At 31.7% G+C, this 19,918-nt stretch overlaps 1 protein-coding gene and 1 long non-coding RNA gene across 10 annotated transcripts in view; one reads left to right on the top strand and one right to left on the bottom strand.

The window, feature by feature from the left end:
• LOC106883384 (AP-1 complex subunit sigma-2) overlaps window positions 1-19,918 on the top strand; it is a 101,984-nt gene that overhangs the window by 48,084 nt on the left and 33,982 nt on the right. For 3 of the 9 annotated variants that reach the window (XR_008264605.1, XM_052969613.1, XM_052969612.1), the window contains one exon: window positions 559-1,307. The exons of the other annotated variants lie outside the window; for them this stretch is intronic. Coding sequence is in view for 2 of the 3 variants with exons in the window: in XM_052969613.1 (XP_052825573.1) it covers window positions 559-603 (45 nt within the window). In the remaining variant the exon portion in view is untranslated. Of the gene's footprint in view, window positions 1-558; window positions 1,308-19,918 lie in introns of those variants that run through there. 9 annotated transcript variants of the gene reach the window in all.
• Window positions 6,697-19,918, bottom strand: part of LOC128248373 (uncharacterized) — a 68,941-nt gene continuing 55,719 nt past the window's right edge. The window contains exon 4 of the long non-coding RNA XR_008264608.1: window positions 6,697-15,947. This is a non-coding gene — a long non-coding RNA (uncharacterized LOC128248373). The remainder of the gene's footprint in view (window positions 15,948-19,918) is intronic.

The following is a 19,918-nucleotide window of genomic DNA, read 5'->3' as shown; positions in this document are numbered from 1 at the left end:
TATATATATATATATATATATATATAATAACTATTTTATAAACTTAAATGAAATAATGTCTCTTAAATGAAATAATGTCTCTTAAAATGAGATTATTTATTAAACACATGCATACACTTTCAGAGTGTGCACGTTTGATTACTGCCTTCATTTCAAACTATATATTAAGTGCAATGGAGCTGGACTTCAAGCATGTGGAATTTAATATTCATACATTTAAACTGAGAGGGAAGTGGAAATTAATTGTAGCTGCCTGTCATCAAAATAGTCCTCATTTATTGAATTAAATACTAAATTCTATGCAGTCATTCAGTAAGAATTTTATTTCAAAGAATTGGAAATTATTTGTATTTATAGTTGCAGTCTGAGTAAGCACTGGCTATCCAGACAGCAGGTCCCTAATTTTATATATATACATATATATATATATATGAACTTATCTAGTGCTAAGATGCTTTAAATTGGTGTTTTTTTTCTGTATATTTTAAAAAATATTTATTAAAAATAAACTTTTTTTTTCAAGTTATTATCTCTGATAATTTATTCCGTTATTTCTAGGAGGAGACACCCCAGGGGTTCTTTGAAGATCATGGTTTAGGTTGAGGCATGACGTGCATGAAACCAGTGTTTAAACAAAAAATAAAAAAACTACGTGCTTTTGCTACCCATTAACCCTTGCCCCTCTCGTAACTTTATATATATCTCCCTTTGTCTGTCTGTCTCTGTCTCTCCATCTCTCTTTCTTTGTCTCCCTCATTCTACATGCAGCACATGTGACATATAGTGGGAAGATCTGATTAGATTTATATGCATAAACAACTATCACCATTTGCCTGGAGCTCTATTGAAGGAAGATGTATATATATATATATGTGTGTATATATATATATATATCTACAACTACCAACAGTTGGAAAATCGGAAGAATCTTATACATACACATACATACGTCCACACAGTTTTTTCTCTTTTCTTACAACTAGAACTTTCAAAGTATATCTCATTTGAAACCAAATAATCTCGCATTGAAGCATTGTGCAATATTAGCATGAACCATGACGCTAGCTTTCTCTTGGCTCTTTAAATGACACATATATATATATATACACATTCATACATACATACAGAAACAGCTTCAACATACAGGTACTTTCTGATCATGAACTTGCATAATGTTTTTTTTTCTTTTTTTTTTTATAAAAATATACATATATATTTATATGTGTACATATGTGCATCTTCTCTCTTTCTTTTCTTAAGTTATTTTGATGTCGAATAAAAACAAAAAAAAAAAAAATTTCATTGTTCGATGGAAAGCTTGTTGTTTTTAAAAAACACCCCTTTTTCTCTAACCATTTTACCTAGGTTCTGGAAGGCGCTAACGACCAATTGGAATGAAGTGCTGTTGTGTCATGCGGACTGAATCAGCCAATCATTATATTAACCACTACTTCTGAGCATTTTGCAGCCTGATTATCTGCTTGATCTCTGCTCTCCCACACCCTTGCCCACCAGCCCTATGATTTGTTTTTAAAAAAATTTTGTTATTTTTGTTTTGTTCTCTCCACCTTCAACTTCTATAACTATGGGAAAGAAAAGAGTAGAGTGGTAAAAAAAAAGACATCTTACTTACTCATACTTATTGTTGCTTGTATTAATCAGGTGTAAAAGAAGGGAGGAGGACAAAATATTAGTCTTGAAAACTTATGATTTGTATATATATATATATATATATATATATATATATATATTTTTGTTTTTATCTTTTTGAGTAAAAAAGAAGAGATGGTTAGAGAAAAAATACAGTTTAGGAAGAAAGAAAAAGCTTCCCCAAATCTGTTTGCCATCTTCATATCCTACGCCCCTTCCCTCATCATTCTATCCTTCCTACCTCAAATAAAATATCCGCTTAATTTTCCTCTTTTGGGGCTGGATTAGAGGTTTTATTTCAATCAACTTATTTAATTAGCGGGTGGTAAAATGTTACTTGGTAAGTCACAAATACTTTGTCTTGTCCACATTGTCTTTCTGTATGTCTTCATTGTCTTTGTGACCCCACCATCACCACTATTTTACACACTGCCTCCCCCACTTGTTTCCTCCCTCCTCCCCTATTCTATTCTCTTCCCATGGCATGTATGAAGTCATGATGTCTGTATATTATGATTACTGAATAGTTTTAAACAATGGACTATTGGACTATTGGCTGAACAAAAGAAAAGATAAAATGCCCCACAAGCTCCCCACCCTCTACCTTACATTCCCCCAGTAAAAAAAATGATTTTTTTTAAAGATTCATTTTTTCATATGCCTTTCCCTACCTGATTTATAAAATGAAACAAAAGACACACACACACACATTATATATATATATATACATATATATTATATATACTAATTAATTACTCATAGGTCACTCATATTCAAGCATATTGTTTTCACCTCCCTTCTTGAATTGCTCAAAATTTTGAGATAGGATTCAAATCAATTCAATGAGATTTATTGAAATATAATCAAAATTGTTGTTTCTTAATTTTTCCTCTCTTATTGAGCTATAATAATAATAATAATAATAATGATGATGATGATTTCTAACATGGGCACAAGGCCATATTAGTGGTGAGGGACAGTCAATTACATCAACTAGTATTTAGTTGGTAGTTGTTTATCTACCCCAGAGACTGAATGGCAAAGTTTACTTTGGTGGCATTAGACTTTGAATGCAGGATGATGTAACTAATATTACTGCAAGATATTTTTTCCATTGCTCTGCTGTTTCTGCTATTCCACTGCACTAATAATAATTATCTTTCTAAGTGGAATGGCAAAAATGATAGTGTCAGATTAAAGGCCTTGAATTCTTCAGCTGTGTCTTTTTATGTTCTGACTTCATCTTCTGCCAGGATTGACTTTGTTGTTCATCTCTTAATAGTCAATTAAATAAACCCCATTGGAACACTGAAATCAGTTAAAAACAGCTAAAGTGATCTCCAAAACTGTATGACAGTTGGTGAAAATAAGAAACGTAAGAATTTTGAAGAGATTGAAGTTTTCTATAAAAATTTGATGAAATCATAGAAATAATCATTCAACTCAACCAAAGACAAAATGAAATATCAAATTTTTTAGATTTAAAAAAAAATATATTTAGAATATTTCGAAATGCAATGAATTTTTTTCTTATTTTCTCAAATATTTAAAGAATTTCCATTCATAAATGGGAGTTCCATGAAACTTAAGAAATGATTCTTGAAATTCTTATTTTTTAAATGGAATTTTATTTCTCATCTTCTCCCATAGGTATTCAATCTTAAATGTTTAGTAATTCTTGAATATTTCTAAGAAATCCCATAATTTTGTTCCAATCTCCATTATTATTATTGTAACACAATGGGATGAGAGAAAAATATCAAAAACGGGAAAAAAATTATACAAAACAAAAAATCAAACCTGCATTGTTTTAGTACTTTTAATAAGCATTGTAGATAATATAATACACACACACACACACACACACACACACACACACACACACACACACACACACACACACACACACACACACACACACACATAGACACACACTCACATATAGAGTTTAGCTACTCCCAGTTTATACCTCATATTTGCCTGCTGTTGGAAACATTCCTTCAAATAAAAATGCCAACTATTATTCCTCAGACCATTCCTTGTTGTATGGATATTATACACTTTTCAAAGCAGTCTATATACCAAAAGACAATTAAGAAATTTTGATGGAGAATGGATTGTGTGAGTCACTGCTGTATTTAGCTGCTCATAAAACTTTGTCTCAGGCTAGACATTTGGACATGCATTTGTGTGTACACGAATGCATGCACATTCTGCTTTCACTCAGGTTTCAAATTTACAACAATCAGTAAATTAGAACTTCAGACTGCTCCTTTCTTGAAAGCAGATCTCAAAATTGAAAAAGCATAGTAAAGCACATGTTTACTGTGATTCATTGCTAATATGTTTGCGTATATGTGTGTGTTTATACATATATGTATTTCTAGCCTAATGAAGATTTTTGAGTTTTAAATTCTCTCTCTCTCTCTCTCTCTCTCTTTCTCTCTCTCTCTCTCTCTCTCTCTCTCTCTCTCTCTCTCTCTCTCTCTCTCTCACACACACACGTGTGTGTCTAGTGTATTTTGTATTACAAGTCGCATGTGTGAGTGTATATTCTATGAATTGTGTGATAATGTTTGTTACAGTGAATGATTGTTTCTTGTCCAAATTTTTAAATAAAACACTTAAAATGGCCAGTCTTTTTATAGCAGAAGCCTGATTACTTACCTTATTCTTTCTTTTCTCTGTGTACATCTGATGATGTTTATCCATAGATTTTAGATGACTAAAATTTTTTAAGTCCAGAAATACTCTTCGACAGATTCCTAGCACAATGCATATTTGTATACATTGTGTCTGTATACATCTGTTTGTGTATACACAATAAGAACTTTGTCATTAAGTGAACTTGTAATTTTCACTCACTGATCCATTATATCTGATACTTGATTTTTTTTTCTTTTTTATTAGAGTTTTACCTCAGATTTATTTAACATTAAGCAACAATTATTCATAGAATATGTTGTATATTCTTGTTACACTGATTTGGCAAGTGATTTGATCCTGTTGTGTCTTAGGACTAAGTCAAATTGCTTCAGTCTTGAAAACACATGCATATATATTCACATTTATGTTCTCATTCTGTAATATTATTACATACATATATATATATATATTACACTCCACTGTTTACCTTTTATGAAATAATCAACTAAAAGTGAATATAATTATCATTGTAACTATATATTATGTAAGGTGTATAATAACTTCACCAAAATTCAATAATTGTATATATTAAATATACCCCTCATGATAGGACAAAAGCTGGCACTTGCATTTGCTTTCTTAATTTATATTGGATCAAATCTATCTTTCTTTTGCACCTGAGCACTGTATACAATAAGTTCATTATATTTAGGATTTAACCCATTACCTCCCATAATTCTATTAACTGGAATTTTTTTATGAAACTTTGATTTCTAGCATAAAACAGCCTTAGAAACGCGCTGGGATTATCAAAATAACATTTTAAATAGAAATAAGCGAGATATTGGGTGAAAAATTAGCAAACCTCATTTGAATATCAGAGAAATATACCTAGTAGATTTAGCAAAAAGGTTAGGTATGTGTAAATATTGACAGATAATTACGAAATTTGTAATTTTTAAGTGATCTCATATGAGATCACTGGTAGGTAAAAGGTTAAAATAGTCCCCTCCCAAAAAATTTATCTTTTAGATTTTTTTTTTTTCAATTTGGTTCAGTTATTGTAGAAAAATCATGATATTAAATTAGTTATCTTCCAATTATATTTTATTGATCTTAAAAATATACAATGTAATGGTCTGGTAGTTATATTTTCCAGATATCACTGTTATCATGATGATACATACTTTCTGTTATAGCGTAGTCAAAAATGTGGTGGTCTTTCAATTTCCAATTAACTCCAGGAATTTTTTTTAAATTTCTGCCTTTTTTTTTTATTGGTAAATAAATATTAGGAAAAAGACAAAATTAGAGAAGGCAGTATACAGTGTTGCACTTTCTTTTTCTCAGGTTTCTCTCGTCCATCTACAAGGTGGCTTAGAGTTGAAGCTAGGGTTATACATATTTTAAATTATATGATGAAAATGTTTGTGCCCACATTCAGTACATGAAATAGTGTATTTGATTATTCAAATTACATGCACAAACACACATATATATATATATATAAAAAGTTGATTTCTTCTTGCTAAGAACAGACAAGCATTATCCATAGCCAAGCTCTGGCAGTTATGCTGTCATTTGGTATGACAAATGACATTTATGATAATGTAGTAAATTTGTATTTTTAATAATCATGTCTTGAGATTTTGACTTACCTTGATATATAAACTGCTTTATTTGTGTGTGTGTGTGTGTGTGTGTGTGTGTGTGTACAAGATGACTTGTATAGTACTTCATCATTTCCTAATAAGATTTTATATTTGTGGTGGTAGTACAAAAGATGGCACCCCTCCCTTTTTTTTTTCTCTCCATATCTTCTTTTGTGGAGGTCTGAGGGTTTTAACTGACATTTTTAATGAATTCCTGTTTCAAAGAATAAAGCCAGTTTCAGAAGAAATACTGTCAATATAATACAGATGGGTGTATGTATGAGTATTGATGAGGATGGTTGGAATGGCCAGCTAATACTAAAAAAGAAAAACAACAAATCTCTTGTGGTAGAAGAGGCAGATGCAAATGGTGCAATCCCTGCTGTAATTGAGCAAAGTAAGTCCTGGCCAGGTGTTGCTCTGGTTTCTGGAACATTCCTTCTACTTCCTCTTCTATTCTCTACTACTTTCTGATGAACTTGGTACTTTCAGCAAACATACATGCAGGTGTTCTGATATGGATATACATTTGTAGCCTTTTTGTACACGCATCTTTGTATATTCCTACAAACATGCATATATACATTCTTGTCATTTTATTTGTAAAGCTCTATACACACACACACACACTTTTTTTTTTTTTTTTTTTTACTATAGTCCAGCAAAAATACACAAATTCATGTTTTGGGTCGGTTTTTTATATAGAAAGTTTCTCAATTTTCATCTTTTTATTCATTGTAATTAGGTGTTTTTTTTAGTTTTTTTTTTTTACTTATTGGTACTGTTGCTGCTCTCTTTTTCTATAGAGCTTAGCCAAAGGTTTAAGCACTACCAACCTTTGTATATTACAAATAATTATATTTTAGAAAAATTCCAATGAAGATCTCCAGAGAAAAGAAAGGAAAGAAAAAAAAATGGAAAGTTGAAACTCTTTATATTTTATAATTTTACTTTAGAGTTTATTTTTTCTTCATATTTGATATTATTGAGTGTTCATCCAGTTTTTTTTTCGTAGTTTGTTCTTCTATAAATTTGTTTTGAGTGTTCTTTTAGTTTCTAGTTTTTTGTTCATGTTTATATTACATTTCCTAATAGATAGTTAAGTAGCTGATTGATGAAGGAAGTAATTAAAGTTTGATGGTGTGACCTAAGGAGTCAGGGAGACATGACCACTACTTCCCCCCACATCCTGCTTCTGTATTGGGCGTCTCAGGAAAATTAGCTTGGCAATACTTAACATTCCAGTTTATGCTAGCAACAGGATTTGAGCTTGGCACTGAAGCTAACAAAATGCTTGTCTGATAGACAAGACCATCCCAACTCTTCCATACTTATTGTGGTGGACTCTGTCTAGCTATGACACCTACATTTAGACAGATAGTCTGGAGCATTGAAAAGTTTTTTTCTGATCTAGAAACACATTACAGCACTTGTGACAGCATACAAATGCTAAGTGGATATGGTATTGGGCTGTTACCTTCTAAGGTTTTATCTTTGAAATTTTTTAAAGGTAGTTCTTTATATATTTAGGTAATACACTTTTGGTTTCAGTTGACCTTGCTCTATTGAGTACACACACAGATAGATAGATAGATAGATAGATAGATAAATAAGGAAAGAGAAATATTAAACCATTTCAAAAAGTCACTTGTGATAGGCTGGCATCCTATCCAGAGAGAGATTTGTCTTTCAGATGCTGACTGACCTTTGAAGTTCTTCATAGCTCAGAAGCTATTACATCTTGCATGTGTGTTTTATTTCATCATTTCAATTTATCCAATTATGACCCCAAATAAGGCACGAACAAACTATTTAATAGTTTACATTTAGTCAAAAGTTGAATTTTCAAATTTTGAAAGGTCATCATTTTGACATGCTTCACCTTTGGTACTATTTCGAGTTAATTAAAGAGCAGCATAGCATGGTATATAGTTTACTTGTTTACATTCCAAAGATTAACAATACCAAATGACTATTAATACCAAATGATTTGTTTTACTCACTTTTAAACTCTATACACCATGCCATCTGCTGAAGTTGCACTTGTTTGTATAGTAGGTGTTTCCTTGCCTTGTGTCTGTATCTGTAGGTATCTAGTGTTTTTTTTTGTTTTTTTTTAAATCAAGGTCCATCAGTAAGGGTTATATTTCATATGAGTACAAGGACAATAAATTAATGCCCAGTTCCATAAAAGAATGACTGAAATGCTACATTAAGTAACAATGCATTTTCATAGGAACACATGTTGAATATGAATGCAATTACATACATACTCTAGTTATCCAAAAGCAGTCTCTCTTTCACTCGTTCCAGCTAGTTGATAGTGGCCACTGTTAGCAAAAAGAAATATGTATCTCCTTTCAGCTTGTCTGGGGATTTTTATTCTAAATTTGCTATTCTGATATTGTAGAGATGAAATGGCCAAACAGATACAATGTGTTACCAACTCTGGAATTGGTTTCAATCTGTCATGTCAGGTGTTCACTTTCCAGAAGTCTCTTTTCATTATTTCAGTCTCCTCCTCATTTAAATCACCACCATGGAGTTGTAGGCACTGTAAAATATTTCATATCTAAGTCACAACCTTGGAGCTTAGGGTGCCATAAATTATTTAACATCTTGATTACTACCATGGAGCTGAGGGTACTATAAGCCATTTCATATCTTAGTAATAAGATCTGCTTTCTTTACATCAGGTTTTGTAACTCTTTTCTATAGGAGCAAAGTTTTAGTTTCTAGTTTGCTATTTCATTCATTTTCATGTCTAATAAATACCATTGGGATAATCCTGAATACCCTAACTTTTCATCTCCTTCTTTCCCTTATTATATACTTGAAGCTTTTTACATAAGAAACCAGTACTTTTTCTTTTCTTATTTCTAGAGAGCACAATTAGAAATTATTCTGCTGACATTTGCTATATAAGTGTTAAGTTGTTCTCTTTTAGTCCCTTGTCAGTCTTTATCTAGCATACTTATTAAAAGGTGTACCACCTATGATCATTCCATTTTTATTTCATACTTAGCACTACATGAATCACTTACGACATTAGTATTATTTCAAAACAGATCTGGTTGTTATTTCCAGCAGATTAATTAAACATGTGGAGGCACCTCCATTGGCTCATTGGTGTTGAGTTTTTACCTCTTAGTTATTGACCAGTAAAGTTTTATTGAGATATATATTATTTATTTCATTAGTTATTTCTTTTGTTTATATAAACTGATTTATAAATAGCTTTTGATCTTTAAGACCAGAAAACATGGTTACTATCTTGTCACACTTGGGGATAAAGATGACGCCATACGCTCATACACATTTCAAGTCATACCTATGGAGGTTGGGGTTTCAACTCAGCATTTTGCTAGTTAATGAGAAAACAACTCCCTTACAATTTGCAATGCCACTTGTTTGTTGTGATGGTCAGTATTATTTTGCAGTAAGGGAACAGTGAAAAGACAGACAACATCAACCCAGCAACAGGTTCCTGTTTGTACCACATTGTGGTGAAATGATGATCTTATTTCACAAGCTATTTTTTGGAATAAGTCATTTAATTATGCATATACACACCCTGCACACAAGCCCTAACCGAGTGATTTAGACTGACAGTCATAGATATTTCTCTTCATTACATTTTTTATCCAATGGCATGAACTATCACAATTGCCATTTCTATTACAAGAAAAAAAGAAATAGAACTGATTAACCATTTAATTTATAACATTGATTACATATAATCATTTGGAAGCCAATGACAGAGCCTCTATGTAATCATTCCACAGCCAAATCAACCACAAATCATATCCTACTGTGAACTTTGTAGCCCTTGGTATGCAAAACTAGGATGGTCATGGCTGGAACACCTTTGATCATTGACTAAGTAGCAATAGTTTAGCAATTGCTTTATTTTACCTAAATGTTAAATAATCAGTTAATCCTTTATATATATATGTGGTGGATATAATTGACCCTTATACCAAGCTGCCTGAGATCACTCTTGATCCTGTGATACAAACTGCTGGTTTTAAAGTGATTTAAATTAAAACCTATCAAAAGCTCATGTTAATTTATTTTCCAATGGCCAGCTTAATGATGGCTGAAACAAAGGCAGTGTATTTCACTAAAATTTTGGCAACAAAAAGGATTAATCAAGACAGCCTCATAGAGCCGACATTTTACCAAGTTTCTTGAGTATTAATCAGGATAGGATATAGTTTTGTTGCCTACAGACCTTTCTCACAAAATTTCACTTTGTGACCATATCAGTTGGAATGTGTCTGATAAACAACTTCTCAGTATCGTAAACTTAGTCAACTTGGGACAAATTTAAATTGCAGAACTGTAGATTTGAAACTTGTTCACAAGTATCCATTCTAGGCCATAAGTATCATGGTGTCACACCAAATTACTGGTTCATGTACACATACTGGGAACTTGATACTATATACATTATTTGACCACTACTAACTCTAGCCTTTGTACCTGACTACAACCAACAACATAAATATAACTGTTAATGTGGGCTCTGTACAACTTCTTTTTGCCTACAGCCTCAGAAACTCATTTTTAATGCCAACAAATGAAGTAGTTAATGCTATTAATCATGTTGGGGTGAAATATACAGCGAGAAAAGAAATATGTAAATTTATTTTCAAAATTATATTAAAACATTTGTTAATCTATATATTCAACTGTGTTCAAACCTGATTTGCTCAAAGTTTTTCCTTCCTTTCTTACATTGTTTATACCTTTTTGTTAATTTCTTTTTTAAATATAAACTGTTGATATTTGTACACAGATAAATATTTTAAAATCTTTGCTTGAATTTCTTTAGACCTTAATTCTCAAATAGGCTTAGCTCCATACCAACCAAGGTACCCATCTACATGCATACACACACCATACTTGTCCAGTCTATCTCCACTTTTATTTTTGTCATCCTTTCTCTATCTCCTCCACTAAGCCCTGCACTAAAAACATTTTCCCAATCATTTATTCCCAGAATTGCGGCTTTCTTACCCTTCTTTCATGCCCTTGAGGCAGTGTGAGATGAGCATTAATAGTATGGATCTCACTAGTCTGTGAGGACCTGCAAAATTTATGGATGTTACTTGTCTTCCTCTGAATAAATAGAAAAATATAATCATTTGAATTTAAGTTCTATCTAACCAGTTTATTCAAGCCATTTACAAAACAAAAATATATTAATACACCTCACGGTGGTGCACCAGCATGACCGCAGCCACTTGACTGAAACACATAAATAAATAAATAAATAAATACCCTTCTTTCCTATGTGTAAAGCTAAATTTCATTTGGGGTTTATGATATAAGATTGACAAATATCTTTAAGTTTTTATAATGCATTAATTCAATCAACTTTATAGTGCAGGAATTGACTGTGATCAAATATAAGTAATAAGCTTCAATATTGATGTTCTTTTAAAGTACCATCAGAGGAATGAAATTGTGCATTTGTGCATTATTTAAAGCTATCTAAACAGAATCTAAAAATAACCATAGCTGAACAAATAGCTTTATAAGTATCTTTATATTTATGAATATCTTTATCAGTAATAATAATGAAATGTTTTGGAATGACACATACTACTTTTTAAAACAACTGTCAAGTTCTTAAGTACTTTCAGGAATATTTCACTTTAGTGTTCATTTAAAGTTTAAAAATTGAATACAAAAAGCTTTACCCTTTGACTAATACCAAACTTTCATGAATATAATTTTTACTGGCAATTGTGTTTGGGAGTTTAAGTTTTCTAATATTTTTTTTTTTATTAAACTGGTTTTAAATATAATTAATTGATCTCATTTACATGTGATTGTTAATGATTATTTTTATTCTCTTGTTCAGTTCTAGAATATTTGTTGGTAGTTTTTTTAATATATTTTATTTTAAATAACCTCAACCAACGCTTTATGCAAATTTATTGCATTGAGACAGCCAATCAAAATGCTTAGGAGTATGCTATAAGTTAGGGCACATGAATATCTCAACATTTGTTCTTTTTGAAGTGTAGTATTTAGCAGTATTTTAACCATCACTGTATTTATTATCAGCCAAGTATGTGGTCCTAAGATGTAGAGACTTGTAAATAAATGAATACAGGGTCTTCAAAAATGTCTACACAACATTGTGACATTATTGATCAGGAAATCAGAAATTGTAACTAGAGCTTTAACTGTAGGAAATATTTTAATACTGTTACCTGTTTTATTCTGCTAGAACTCACTTTGTGTATTTGTTTCTTGTGTTTAATTCTTTTAACCCTTTTGTTACTATATTTCTGTTGAAAAATACTGCCTTTGTTTCAGTTAATTTTGAAAATAAGGAATTTGATAAAATAACCTTGTCATTATTAAGCTGATGTTTGAAATATAAATTAACATGGAATTTTGAGAAAAGGTTTTAATTTAGATCACTTTGAAATGTTTGCATCATAGAACCATAGGCAGTTTTGGGTGGGTTGATATAAAAAGGCTTAAACATACCTAATTATGACTGAGTTTTAAAGTACTACTGTTTTATTTGTGTGTTTAGTGTTAATAACTGTAATTTTGTTGTTTGCTCTGGTTTATGTGTTAGATCTTATAGCTGGGGACAACTAAAGAAACCTATCAAATGAAACTTTTTGAGATGTATTAGACATTATAAGCAGGAATATTGCGCGAGATGTATTAGACATTATCAGCAGGAATATTGCACAAGTGAATGCAAAGTCCCAGCATTCAGTGATAATACAGTAATAATGATAAATATCTACACTGTTTGAAGCAGTTCATTTCTGTTTTCATCTTTATGTTCACCTATTTCTACGTTTACTACTGGAGTATATATGGCTTAGAAGTTAAGATACTACTGCAATAGAAATAAATGTTTCCACTTCAAATACTAGCCTAATGGTATGGAATAAGCAGAAACACAGATTCTCAGCCCAGCTATAATTAACTCTTTGTTTAACTTAGAAGCATGTTAGATTGATAGTCCAGTTATGTCTTATTACAATAACAATTGTCTCTATTTTATTAAATTCTTTAATCACAAATACCTCTGTAAATTACAATAATTGCTAAATTTTCACGGACAAACTGTAATAGGAGTTATTTCCCTTACTTGCTGACACCTGCAAAACCAGGTGGGGCGGTTGAAGAAAAATTCTCTCCAACTAATTTTTTTCTTTCACAGTATTTCTAGTTCCACTCTAGATTTGTAATATTTCCACCCTTGTTTTCTCATCCATTTAACTGCTGTAGCATTAACTCCCCTCCTGAAACATTAAATTATATCTTTGTTTGAATAAAATAGTTTATAATCTGTGTTGGCCAATTATTTACACTTGTAAATGTTTTTCACTTTTAATTTTTTTTGCATTTGTGACATATTTGTCTTCTCATCTATATATTTTTGTCTATATATATATATATATATATATATATATATATATATATATATATATATATGAACACAGTTAATTACACATATAAACACACAAATTTAATTATAAATAAACACATACTAAAGTTGATTATATATAAATAAATACCCTGCAGTTAATCACATTAAAAGAGGGTATGAGGGAATAGAATGTTTATATATGACCAGGTTTGTAGATGAGTGTTCATTCTGATTACATGAAGCACTAGAGCAGAAGCTGTTGTTAAACAAGCTGAATATCATTTTTTTTTAAATACCAGAATCTTGGTCCAGAAAAAGTGAACAAAGGTGAATGAATAGCTTGACAGTGAAAATGGCTTGTTCATTGATATAAAGTGAACCAACAATTAGAAAGTGCTAGCAATGGCTAGTTATAACTAGATACAGTGAGAGCTTATAAACCTGGAAAGCTGAGCCGGTAAAAGTTAAACACCTTAGCCAATGGACATTGCTGTGGTGGGAGTCTAGGGTTCAAACTCTTAGAATTTTAGTGTCATTTAGGACAATTAGTCATGTTGTTCAAATTTGAAACATCCCTATCTGTGTAAGGTGCAATGAAACATTTTATCTTCTCATTTCAGAAAAATCAAAAATCCATATGCTTTCTTGAAAAATATTTTTCATTTTTCTTTTCTCTGTGTGTGTGATTTCATAAATTATATTTGAAGATCTTTTCTAAAATTAAGTATATAAATATATGTGCTTTATAGCTGTTTGGTCTATTCTATATACCTGTTATATATAGTACTAATAATGAGAGAAATTGATATAATTTCTTCAATTAAAACTGAAAGCCAAAAATATCTAGTTACTGAGTGAGAAATTTCTGAATATATTTAACCTTAGTTAAAAAAAATTTTTTTGTAAAGAACACTTGCATACACAAGTGTGTATGTGTGCAGCTATGTATATATGTGACTATTAATGTGTGTGTGTGTGTGTAACACTGTTTAGATATGTGTTATAAATTTGTGCATGCTTGTGTGCTATATATGGAAGTGATGAGTAAACTGTTGATAATGCTATAATTATCATTATTAGGAGGATAGTGTTGGAAAATCTAATTAGTGTCATACACATTGCTCTATGCTATTTAGGTGCACGGTTTTATGTTCTAAGTTCAAATGTTCAAATCCTGCCAAAGTCAGCTTTGTCTTGCATCCCCCCAGAGTTCAATAAAATGAGTAAGTCATGTACTAGTATTGATATAATCTATTCTACCCCTTATTCTGAATTTAAGCCATTTGGCTTTTATAAATTATTGTTGTTGGTGGATTTGCAGGATCATTAGATAATTGAACAGAATGCTTTGCAGTATTATGTTCTGCTCTTTATGATCTGAGTTGAAATCCTACTGGGGTAAACTTTACCTTTCATCCTTTCGAGATCAATAAGGCAGCAGTCAAGTACTGTGGTCAATGAAATCAACAAACCCCTTCACCTAAAACTGCAGGCCTTGTACCAAGATTTGAAACAATTATTGTTATTACTTGAGTGGTGGATTTAGAGAATCAGTCAAAATGCTTTATAGCATTATATTCTGGCTCTTTATGCTTTCGGTTCAAATCCTATTTGCCTTTCATCTTTTCAGAGTGAATATAATAAAGTAGGAGTCATATCTTGGGGTTGATGAAATCCAGTAAACCCCTTCCCTCAAAAGTGCTAGCCTTGTGCCTAAATCAGAAAGTGTTACTATTATTATGGTATTGGGTTGGCAGAATTGTTAGTACTGGAGTTCAAATCCCATCAGGTAAAGTTTGCCTTTCATCCCTGGAGGGTCAATAAAATAAAATACGAGTGTTCAAATTTATTTTTGGAAAGTTGGGGATGCATTTCAATCAACTATATCCCTTTGTTGTATCTGCCTCCATATTTGGCTAAATGCCAACGTTTTTTTTTTTCTAGTTTCTCTATTAAACTCTAACTTTTCTTTTCCTCCATCCTGCCTTTTCTTTTTTAATTGAACTTTTAGTACTATTCCATACAATTATGATGAGATGAAATCTGCTGCCAGGCAAAATTGAAATATATCAACAACAACAAGCTTCATGTAAAATAGTTTAAGCACCTCAGCTTTGTCACAAGACAGTATAGGGCATTGAGATGAAAACAACACACCTCCTAAAAGATGAGTTCATTTCAGTTACATATCCACTGCTCGTTTTAATAATTACAGCAGTATTGATAGTTATAATTGTATCAGGATGTCAAGCATGAGAGCACTAGCATATAAGTATCATATTTATTTCACTAGAATGAGTATATTTTTTCTTGATCCTTTCAAGTTAACAGCACATTACATATAAGCAAAAGTAAAATCTCTCAGAATTGTCTCCAGTAAGTGAAACAGTAAGATATGATTAACAATCTGTAGAATGCCTCTCAAAATTTACTTTGTTAGGAAGAGCTAAAATTTTGTTTTCAGTTTTTCCTATTTTGGGTTAAACTGTACTTATCAAAATTTTTGTAAAGCTTCAAGGCTTTTTTCTTAAACTTATTTTTAGTCAATAAGTTACTATTCAGCTTGAATTTCCCCTGATTAATACCTATAAAAAAAAAAAAGAAATCTTGGTAGTTAATTGATTTAGAAAATGAGTTTGCTCTTCATAGAGCAATATTTTCTGATTCATACAATGAATGAATTAGGAAAGAACAAAGATTCTAAATGTGAATTAGATAATCCTCAGTTATTCACCTTTTGAGAAATGTTAGAAATGTAGTCAAGACAAAGTAAAGCTAATATAGAATATATTGATACCTGAATCACCTGTGTTTGTCATAGGCCTTAAGGTTAACTAGGAATAAAATCCCTTTTAGCTGAGAAATGGGTAATATATGACGTCTTCAAGTTTTAGTTGATCATATTATGTTGTGTTAGTTCCCTGTGGAACTCCTCCCAGAACAAGCTTTTACTAACAGCAAGATCTGTCTTGGCACTGCAAGCTAATGAAGCAGTTGTTAATTTCATTTAGTGGTGAATTCTAGTACTTCATAGTGCTTATCTGAAGCTAAATAAAGTAAGCTATTGCGAGTTGACCATTTGTGCTTGGAACACAGAGTACATATATTACTGTGAGAAGACAGAAATGGCTATTGACTTTTTGTCAATCAATTGCTGTCTCAGTTGCCTTGGTCACTTTCAACACTAAAAATCATTGTAGTATATGTATTTCATTTTTCATTTGTACTTTGGTACAGTTCCATGGTACTGATATATCATGTTACTGATAGTCATTGAAAATATACTCATAATAGCAATGCCAGAGGCTGACTTCAATCATTTGTATGCATCTTCTTCATGATGTTGTGCATGAGATAATAATTGCAGTACGCCTGAACACTGTATACAATGAGCCCATTATTGTAATAGTGCTTTGGTATAGTAGTTGGAATGACTATATGGTTTACAGTAGATGTGGCATTCAAACATTGCTGACAAAGTTTTAATTTAAGACAGCAAGCTAACAGAATTGTTAGCACATAAGACAAAATGCTTAGCAGCATTTCTTCCTGCTCTTCATGTTAAAATTTTAGTGAGGCTGACTTTGCTTTATATCCTTTTAAAGTTGCTAAAATAAGTATCAGTTGAGTTTTGGGGGTTGAAGGGTGGGTGACTTCAATGTAATCAACTAGCCTCCACTGCTCACAAAAGTTTCAGGTCTTGTGCCTATAGTAGAAAGGATTATTAACAGAGGTGAGGATGACAGTAACTGTCTTCTCATATTAACCCCAGGTCAAATTTAACTTAGTACTTGCCTTGCATTTATGTTGACTCTAATGAGATTAAAGGCAGAAATGAACTTGAGGGGATTTGAACTAACAAAAAAAAAAAAAAAAAAAAAAAAGAAAGAAAAATCAATGGTAATCCTGCTTTGGGGGTTCAGTTGGCTGTTACTTTTCCATACATATTTGTGGCCTTGTGCCATTGTCAGAAATCATTAATATTGCAATCACTACTACTTTTGTTACTGAGAGGTACACTAGCTGGGTAACTGAAGCACTGGGTACCTGTCTCAAATAACACAAGTTCACATCCTGCTACAGGACAAATCTCTTAACACTGCTTGTGTATAAACAAGGCTTATATCCTTGATTTCAGAAGTTCTTTGTTAATTAATTCACCTTGCAGTCTGCATTCACAGCAGTTTTCTCATCAACTCACTACACTAAATCCTGGTGGATTACCTGCACTTTAAAAAGCATTAAAAATATGGAGCCTTCATGACAGCTTCTGTGTCACAGAGCTTCTTTTATGTGTCTACCAACTGCCTTTTATTTCACAGGTAATTTTTTTACTTATATAGCCTGCTTACATGAACACTTTACTTTGATGGTGAACCTAACTTGAAAGCTTCTTTTCATTTGGGCAAGGCACATAATACTGTTTGTCTCAGTCTGCCTGAGTGCCTAAAATATGGGTTTCACTCCATACTTGACAATGGAATTGTTAGTAGTAAGAAGGGTGCCCAGAAGCTGTAAAAGCAATTGCACATATAGAAACCATTCTATCCATGCTAGCTTGCATGTAAAATAAAAAAGGGGGTGGGGTTGCTTTGCTTCTATTTCACTTGCAAAAACCCTTCAGAAATGTATAAATTTCACAAATCTCAATTTGTCATTGAACATTTTTTGAAAGTTGTGACTTAAATATATTTTTAGAATTGTTGTCACTCCATTATAGCCATTAAGGATATCATGCAGGCTAGTGGTCTTCAGATGGCTTGGAAAAATGTTTTTAAAAAGGTTTTGATTTGAATATCTATGAAAAATAGTGTCCTATTTAATATACATTACTCTACCCATCTATTGAGTATACTTTTGTAACAAACTTATACTTAATATACTTTTGTAACAAACTTATACTTAATATACTTTTGTAACAAACTCGCAATACATACATACACACACATTTGAATTTACAAACGTGGGTAAAAAGCACTCAATTCATAAAGTAGAGTTTATTCATATATTCAAATCTGAAACTCCTCTTTTCACAATAACTGGAATTTGAAGTTAATTCCAGTTGCTATGGAAATATGAGGCACAGAGTAGCAATCAACAGAAGCTTTGAATTAATGAACAAATGAATAGATTTTCTGTCAGTTTTGGAGACGAGTACTCAGTTGTTAGGTTAATTTAACTTCTTTCATTGGATTAACATGTAAGTGACTGAGTATTCCATAGAAATGAGTAGCTTTAATGTAATTTTCAAGCAGAATCAGCATAACAGTATGAATCAAGGCTCAGCCTTTAAATTATAGTCCATTTGATGGGCTTTCACATAGTTTGTCTACCTAATTTCATTCACAAGCCTCAAGTTTACTTGAGGTTATAGTAAAAGACACTAGCCCAACATAGTGCAGAGTGTGAGTATAAATAAGGGAGGGGGACAAATTACTTAACCACTTGGCCATATTGACATCCAAGTGAATGAATATATTTACATCTGTAATTAAAAACTTAGCCTCTATGAGAATCTTCTGTAGAAACTTGTGTAAAGTTATATCTAGCCTGTCTTCCATACAATAAATTGTGCTTTTCCTTCAAGTTAATCATTGAGTAGGTTTGGGCTAGGTTTACTTCTTTTCCAGTGTTTTTCCAAAAGCTGACACATTTTTATAGACATATACAGCCTTTTTTTTCTATGTTTATTAGATTACTGAATGAATAACTAGTAGGTAAAATGATTGTATGAAATTGATTTTACATTTTGTGATTATTGAAACAGGATGTGCTGAACATTATAGTAACATAGACTTGTAATATATTTCTATATAATGTATATATATATTTGGATAAAATAAATGCAGTATGTTTAAAAGGTAGTATAAGTTTTTTTTTCTCAATTACAAGAATCCATAGAACTAGTGCTTATCTCCAATAACTGTAGTGTTTTTTTTTTATATGTTTTTAAGCATATAAGAAACAAATTTGCTTCTAGATAGGATACTAGATGATCACAAATAACTTTACTCAGCACTTCAAGCCAATGAATCAGTTATGTTCACAGAGCTACTAATCATGATAGTGATGTGTGAAGCCAACAGCAGTACCCATTTTAGGGGCTGGTGGATTTGGCTGTTGAGTGCTACATCTCAACCATGGATACAATTCTGCATCATAAATATGGGAATAAAATTTGCTTGTGGGGTGCAAACCTAATTTTTCAGGAAGATATTCAGTGTTTCCATTGTCCCCGCAAAATCTAAGAGGTGCAGGTGCACCCCACTATTTCCAAATCAATGCTCTGCATCACTGACTTCAATGGTTACTTGCCTAGTGTTCAATTGACTTGATTATCCATGATCTCACAAACAAGAATGTGTGTGCTTTGTGTTGTGTAGAAAACTTAAATGGATATAGTGTAGAAAGGTGTTAATAGCATTTCCAGAGAGTGAGAGAGAGTCTGTGTTTGTATACGCACACACACACACACATATATACACGCACACACACACACACACACACACACACATATATATACTTGTTTACCAGTTCTGGATTGTGGTCATGCCAA

Source organism: Octopus bimaculoides, chromosome 7 (genome assembly GCF_001194135.2).
Source record: "Octopus bimaculoides isolate UCB-OBI-ISO-001 chromosome 7, ASM119413v2, whole genome shotgun sequence".
Classification (NCBI taxonomy): Eukaryota; Metazoa; Mollusca; class Cephalopoda; order Octopoda; family Octopodidae; genus Octopus; species Octopus bimaculoides.
The sequence above is the reverse complement of the archived record's forward strand: the minus strand, read 5'-3'. Positions and strand labels throughout refer to the sequence as shown.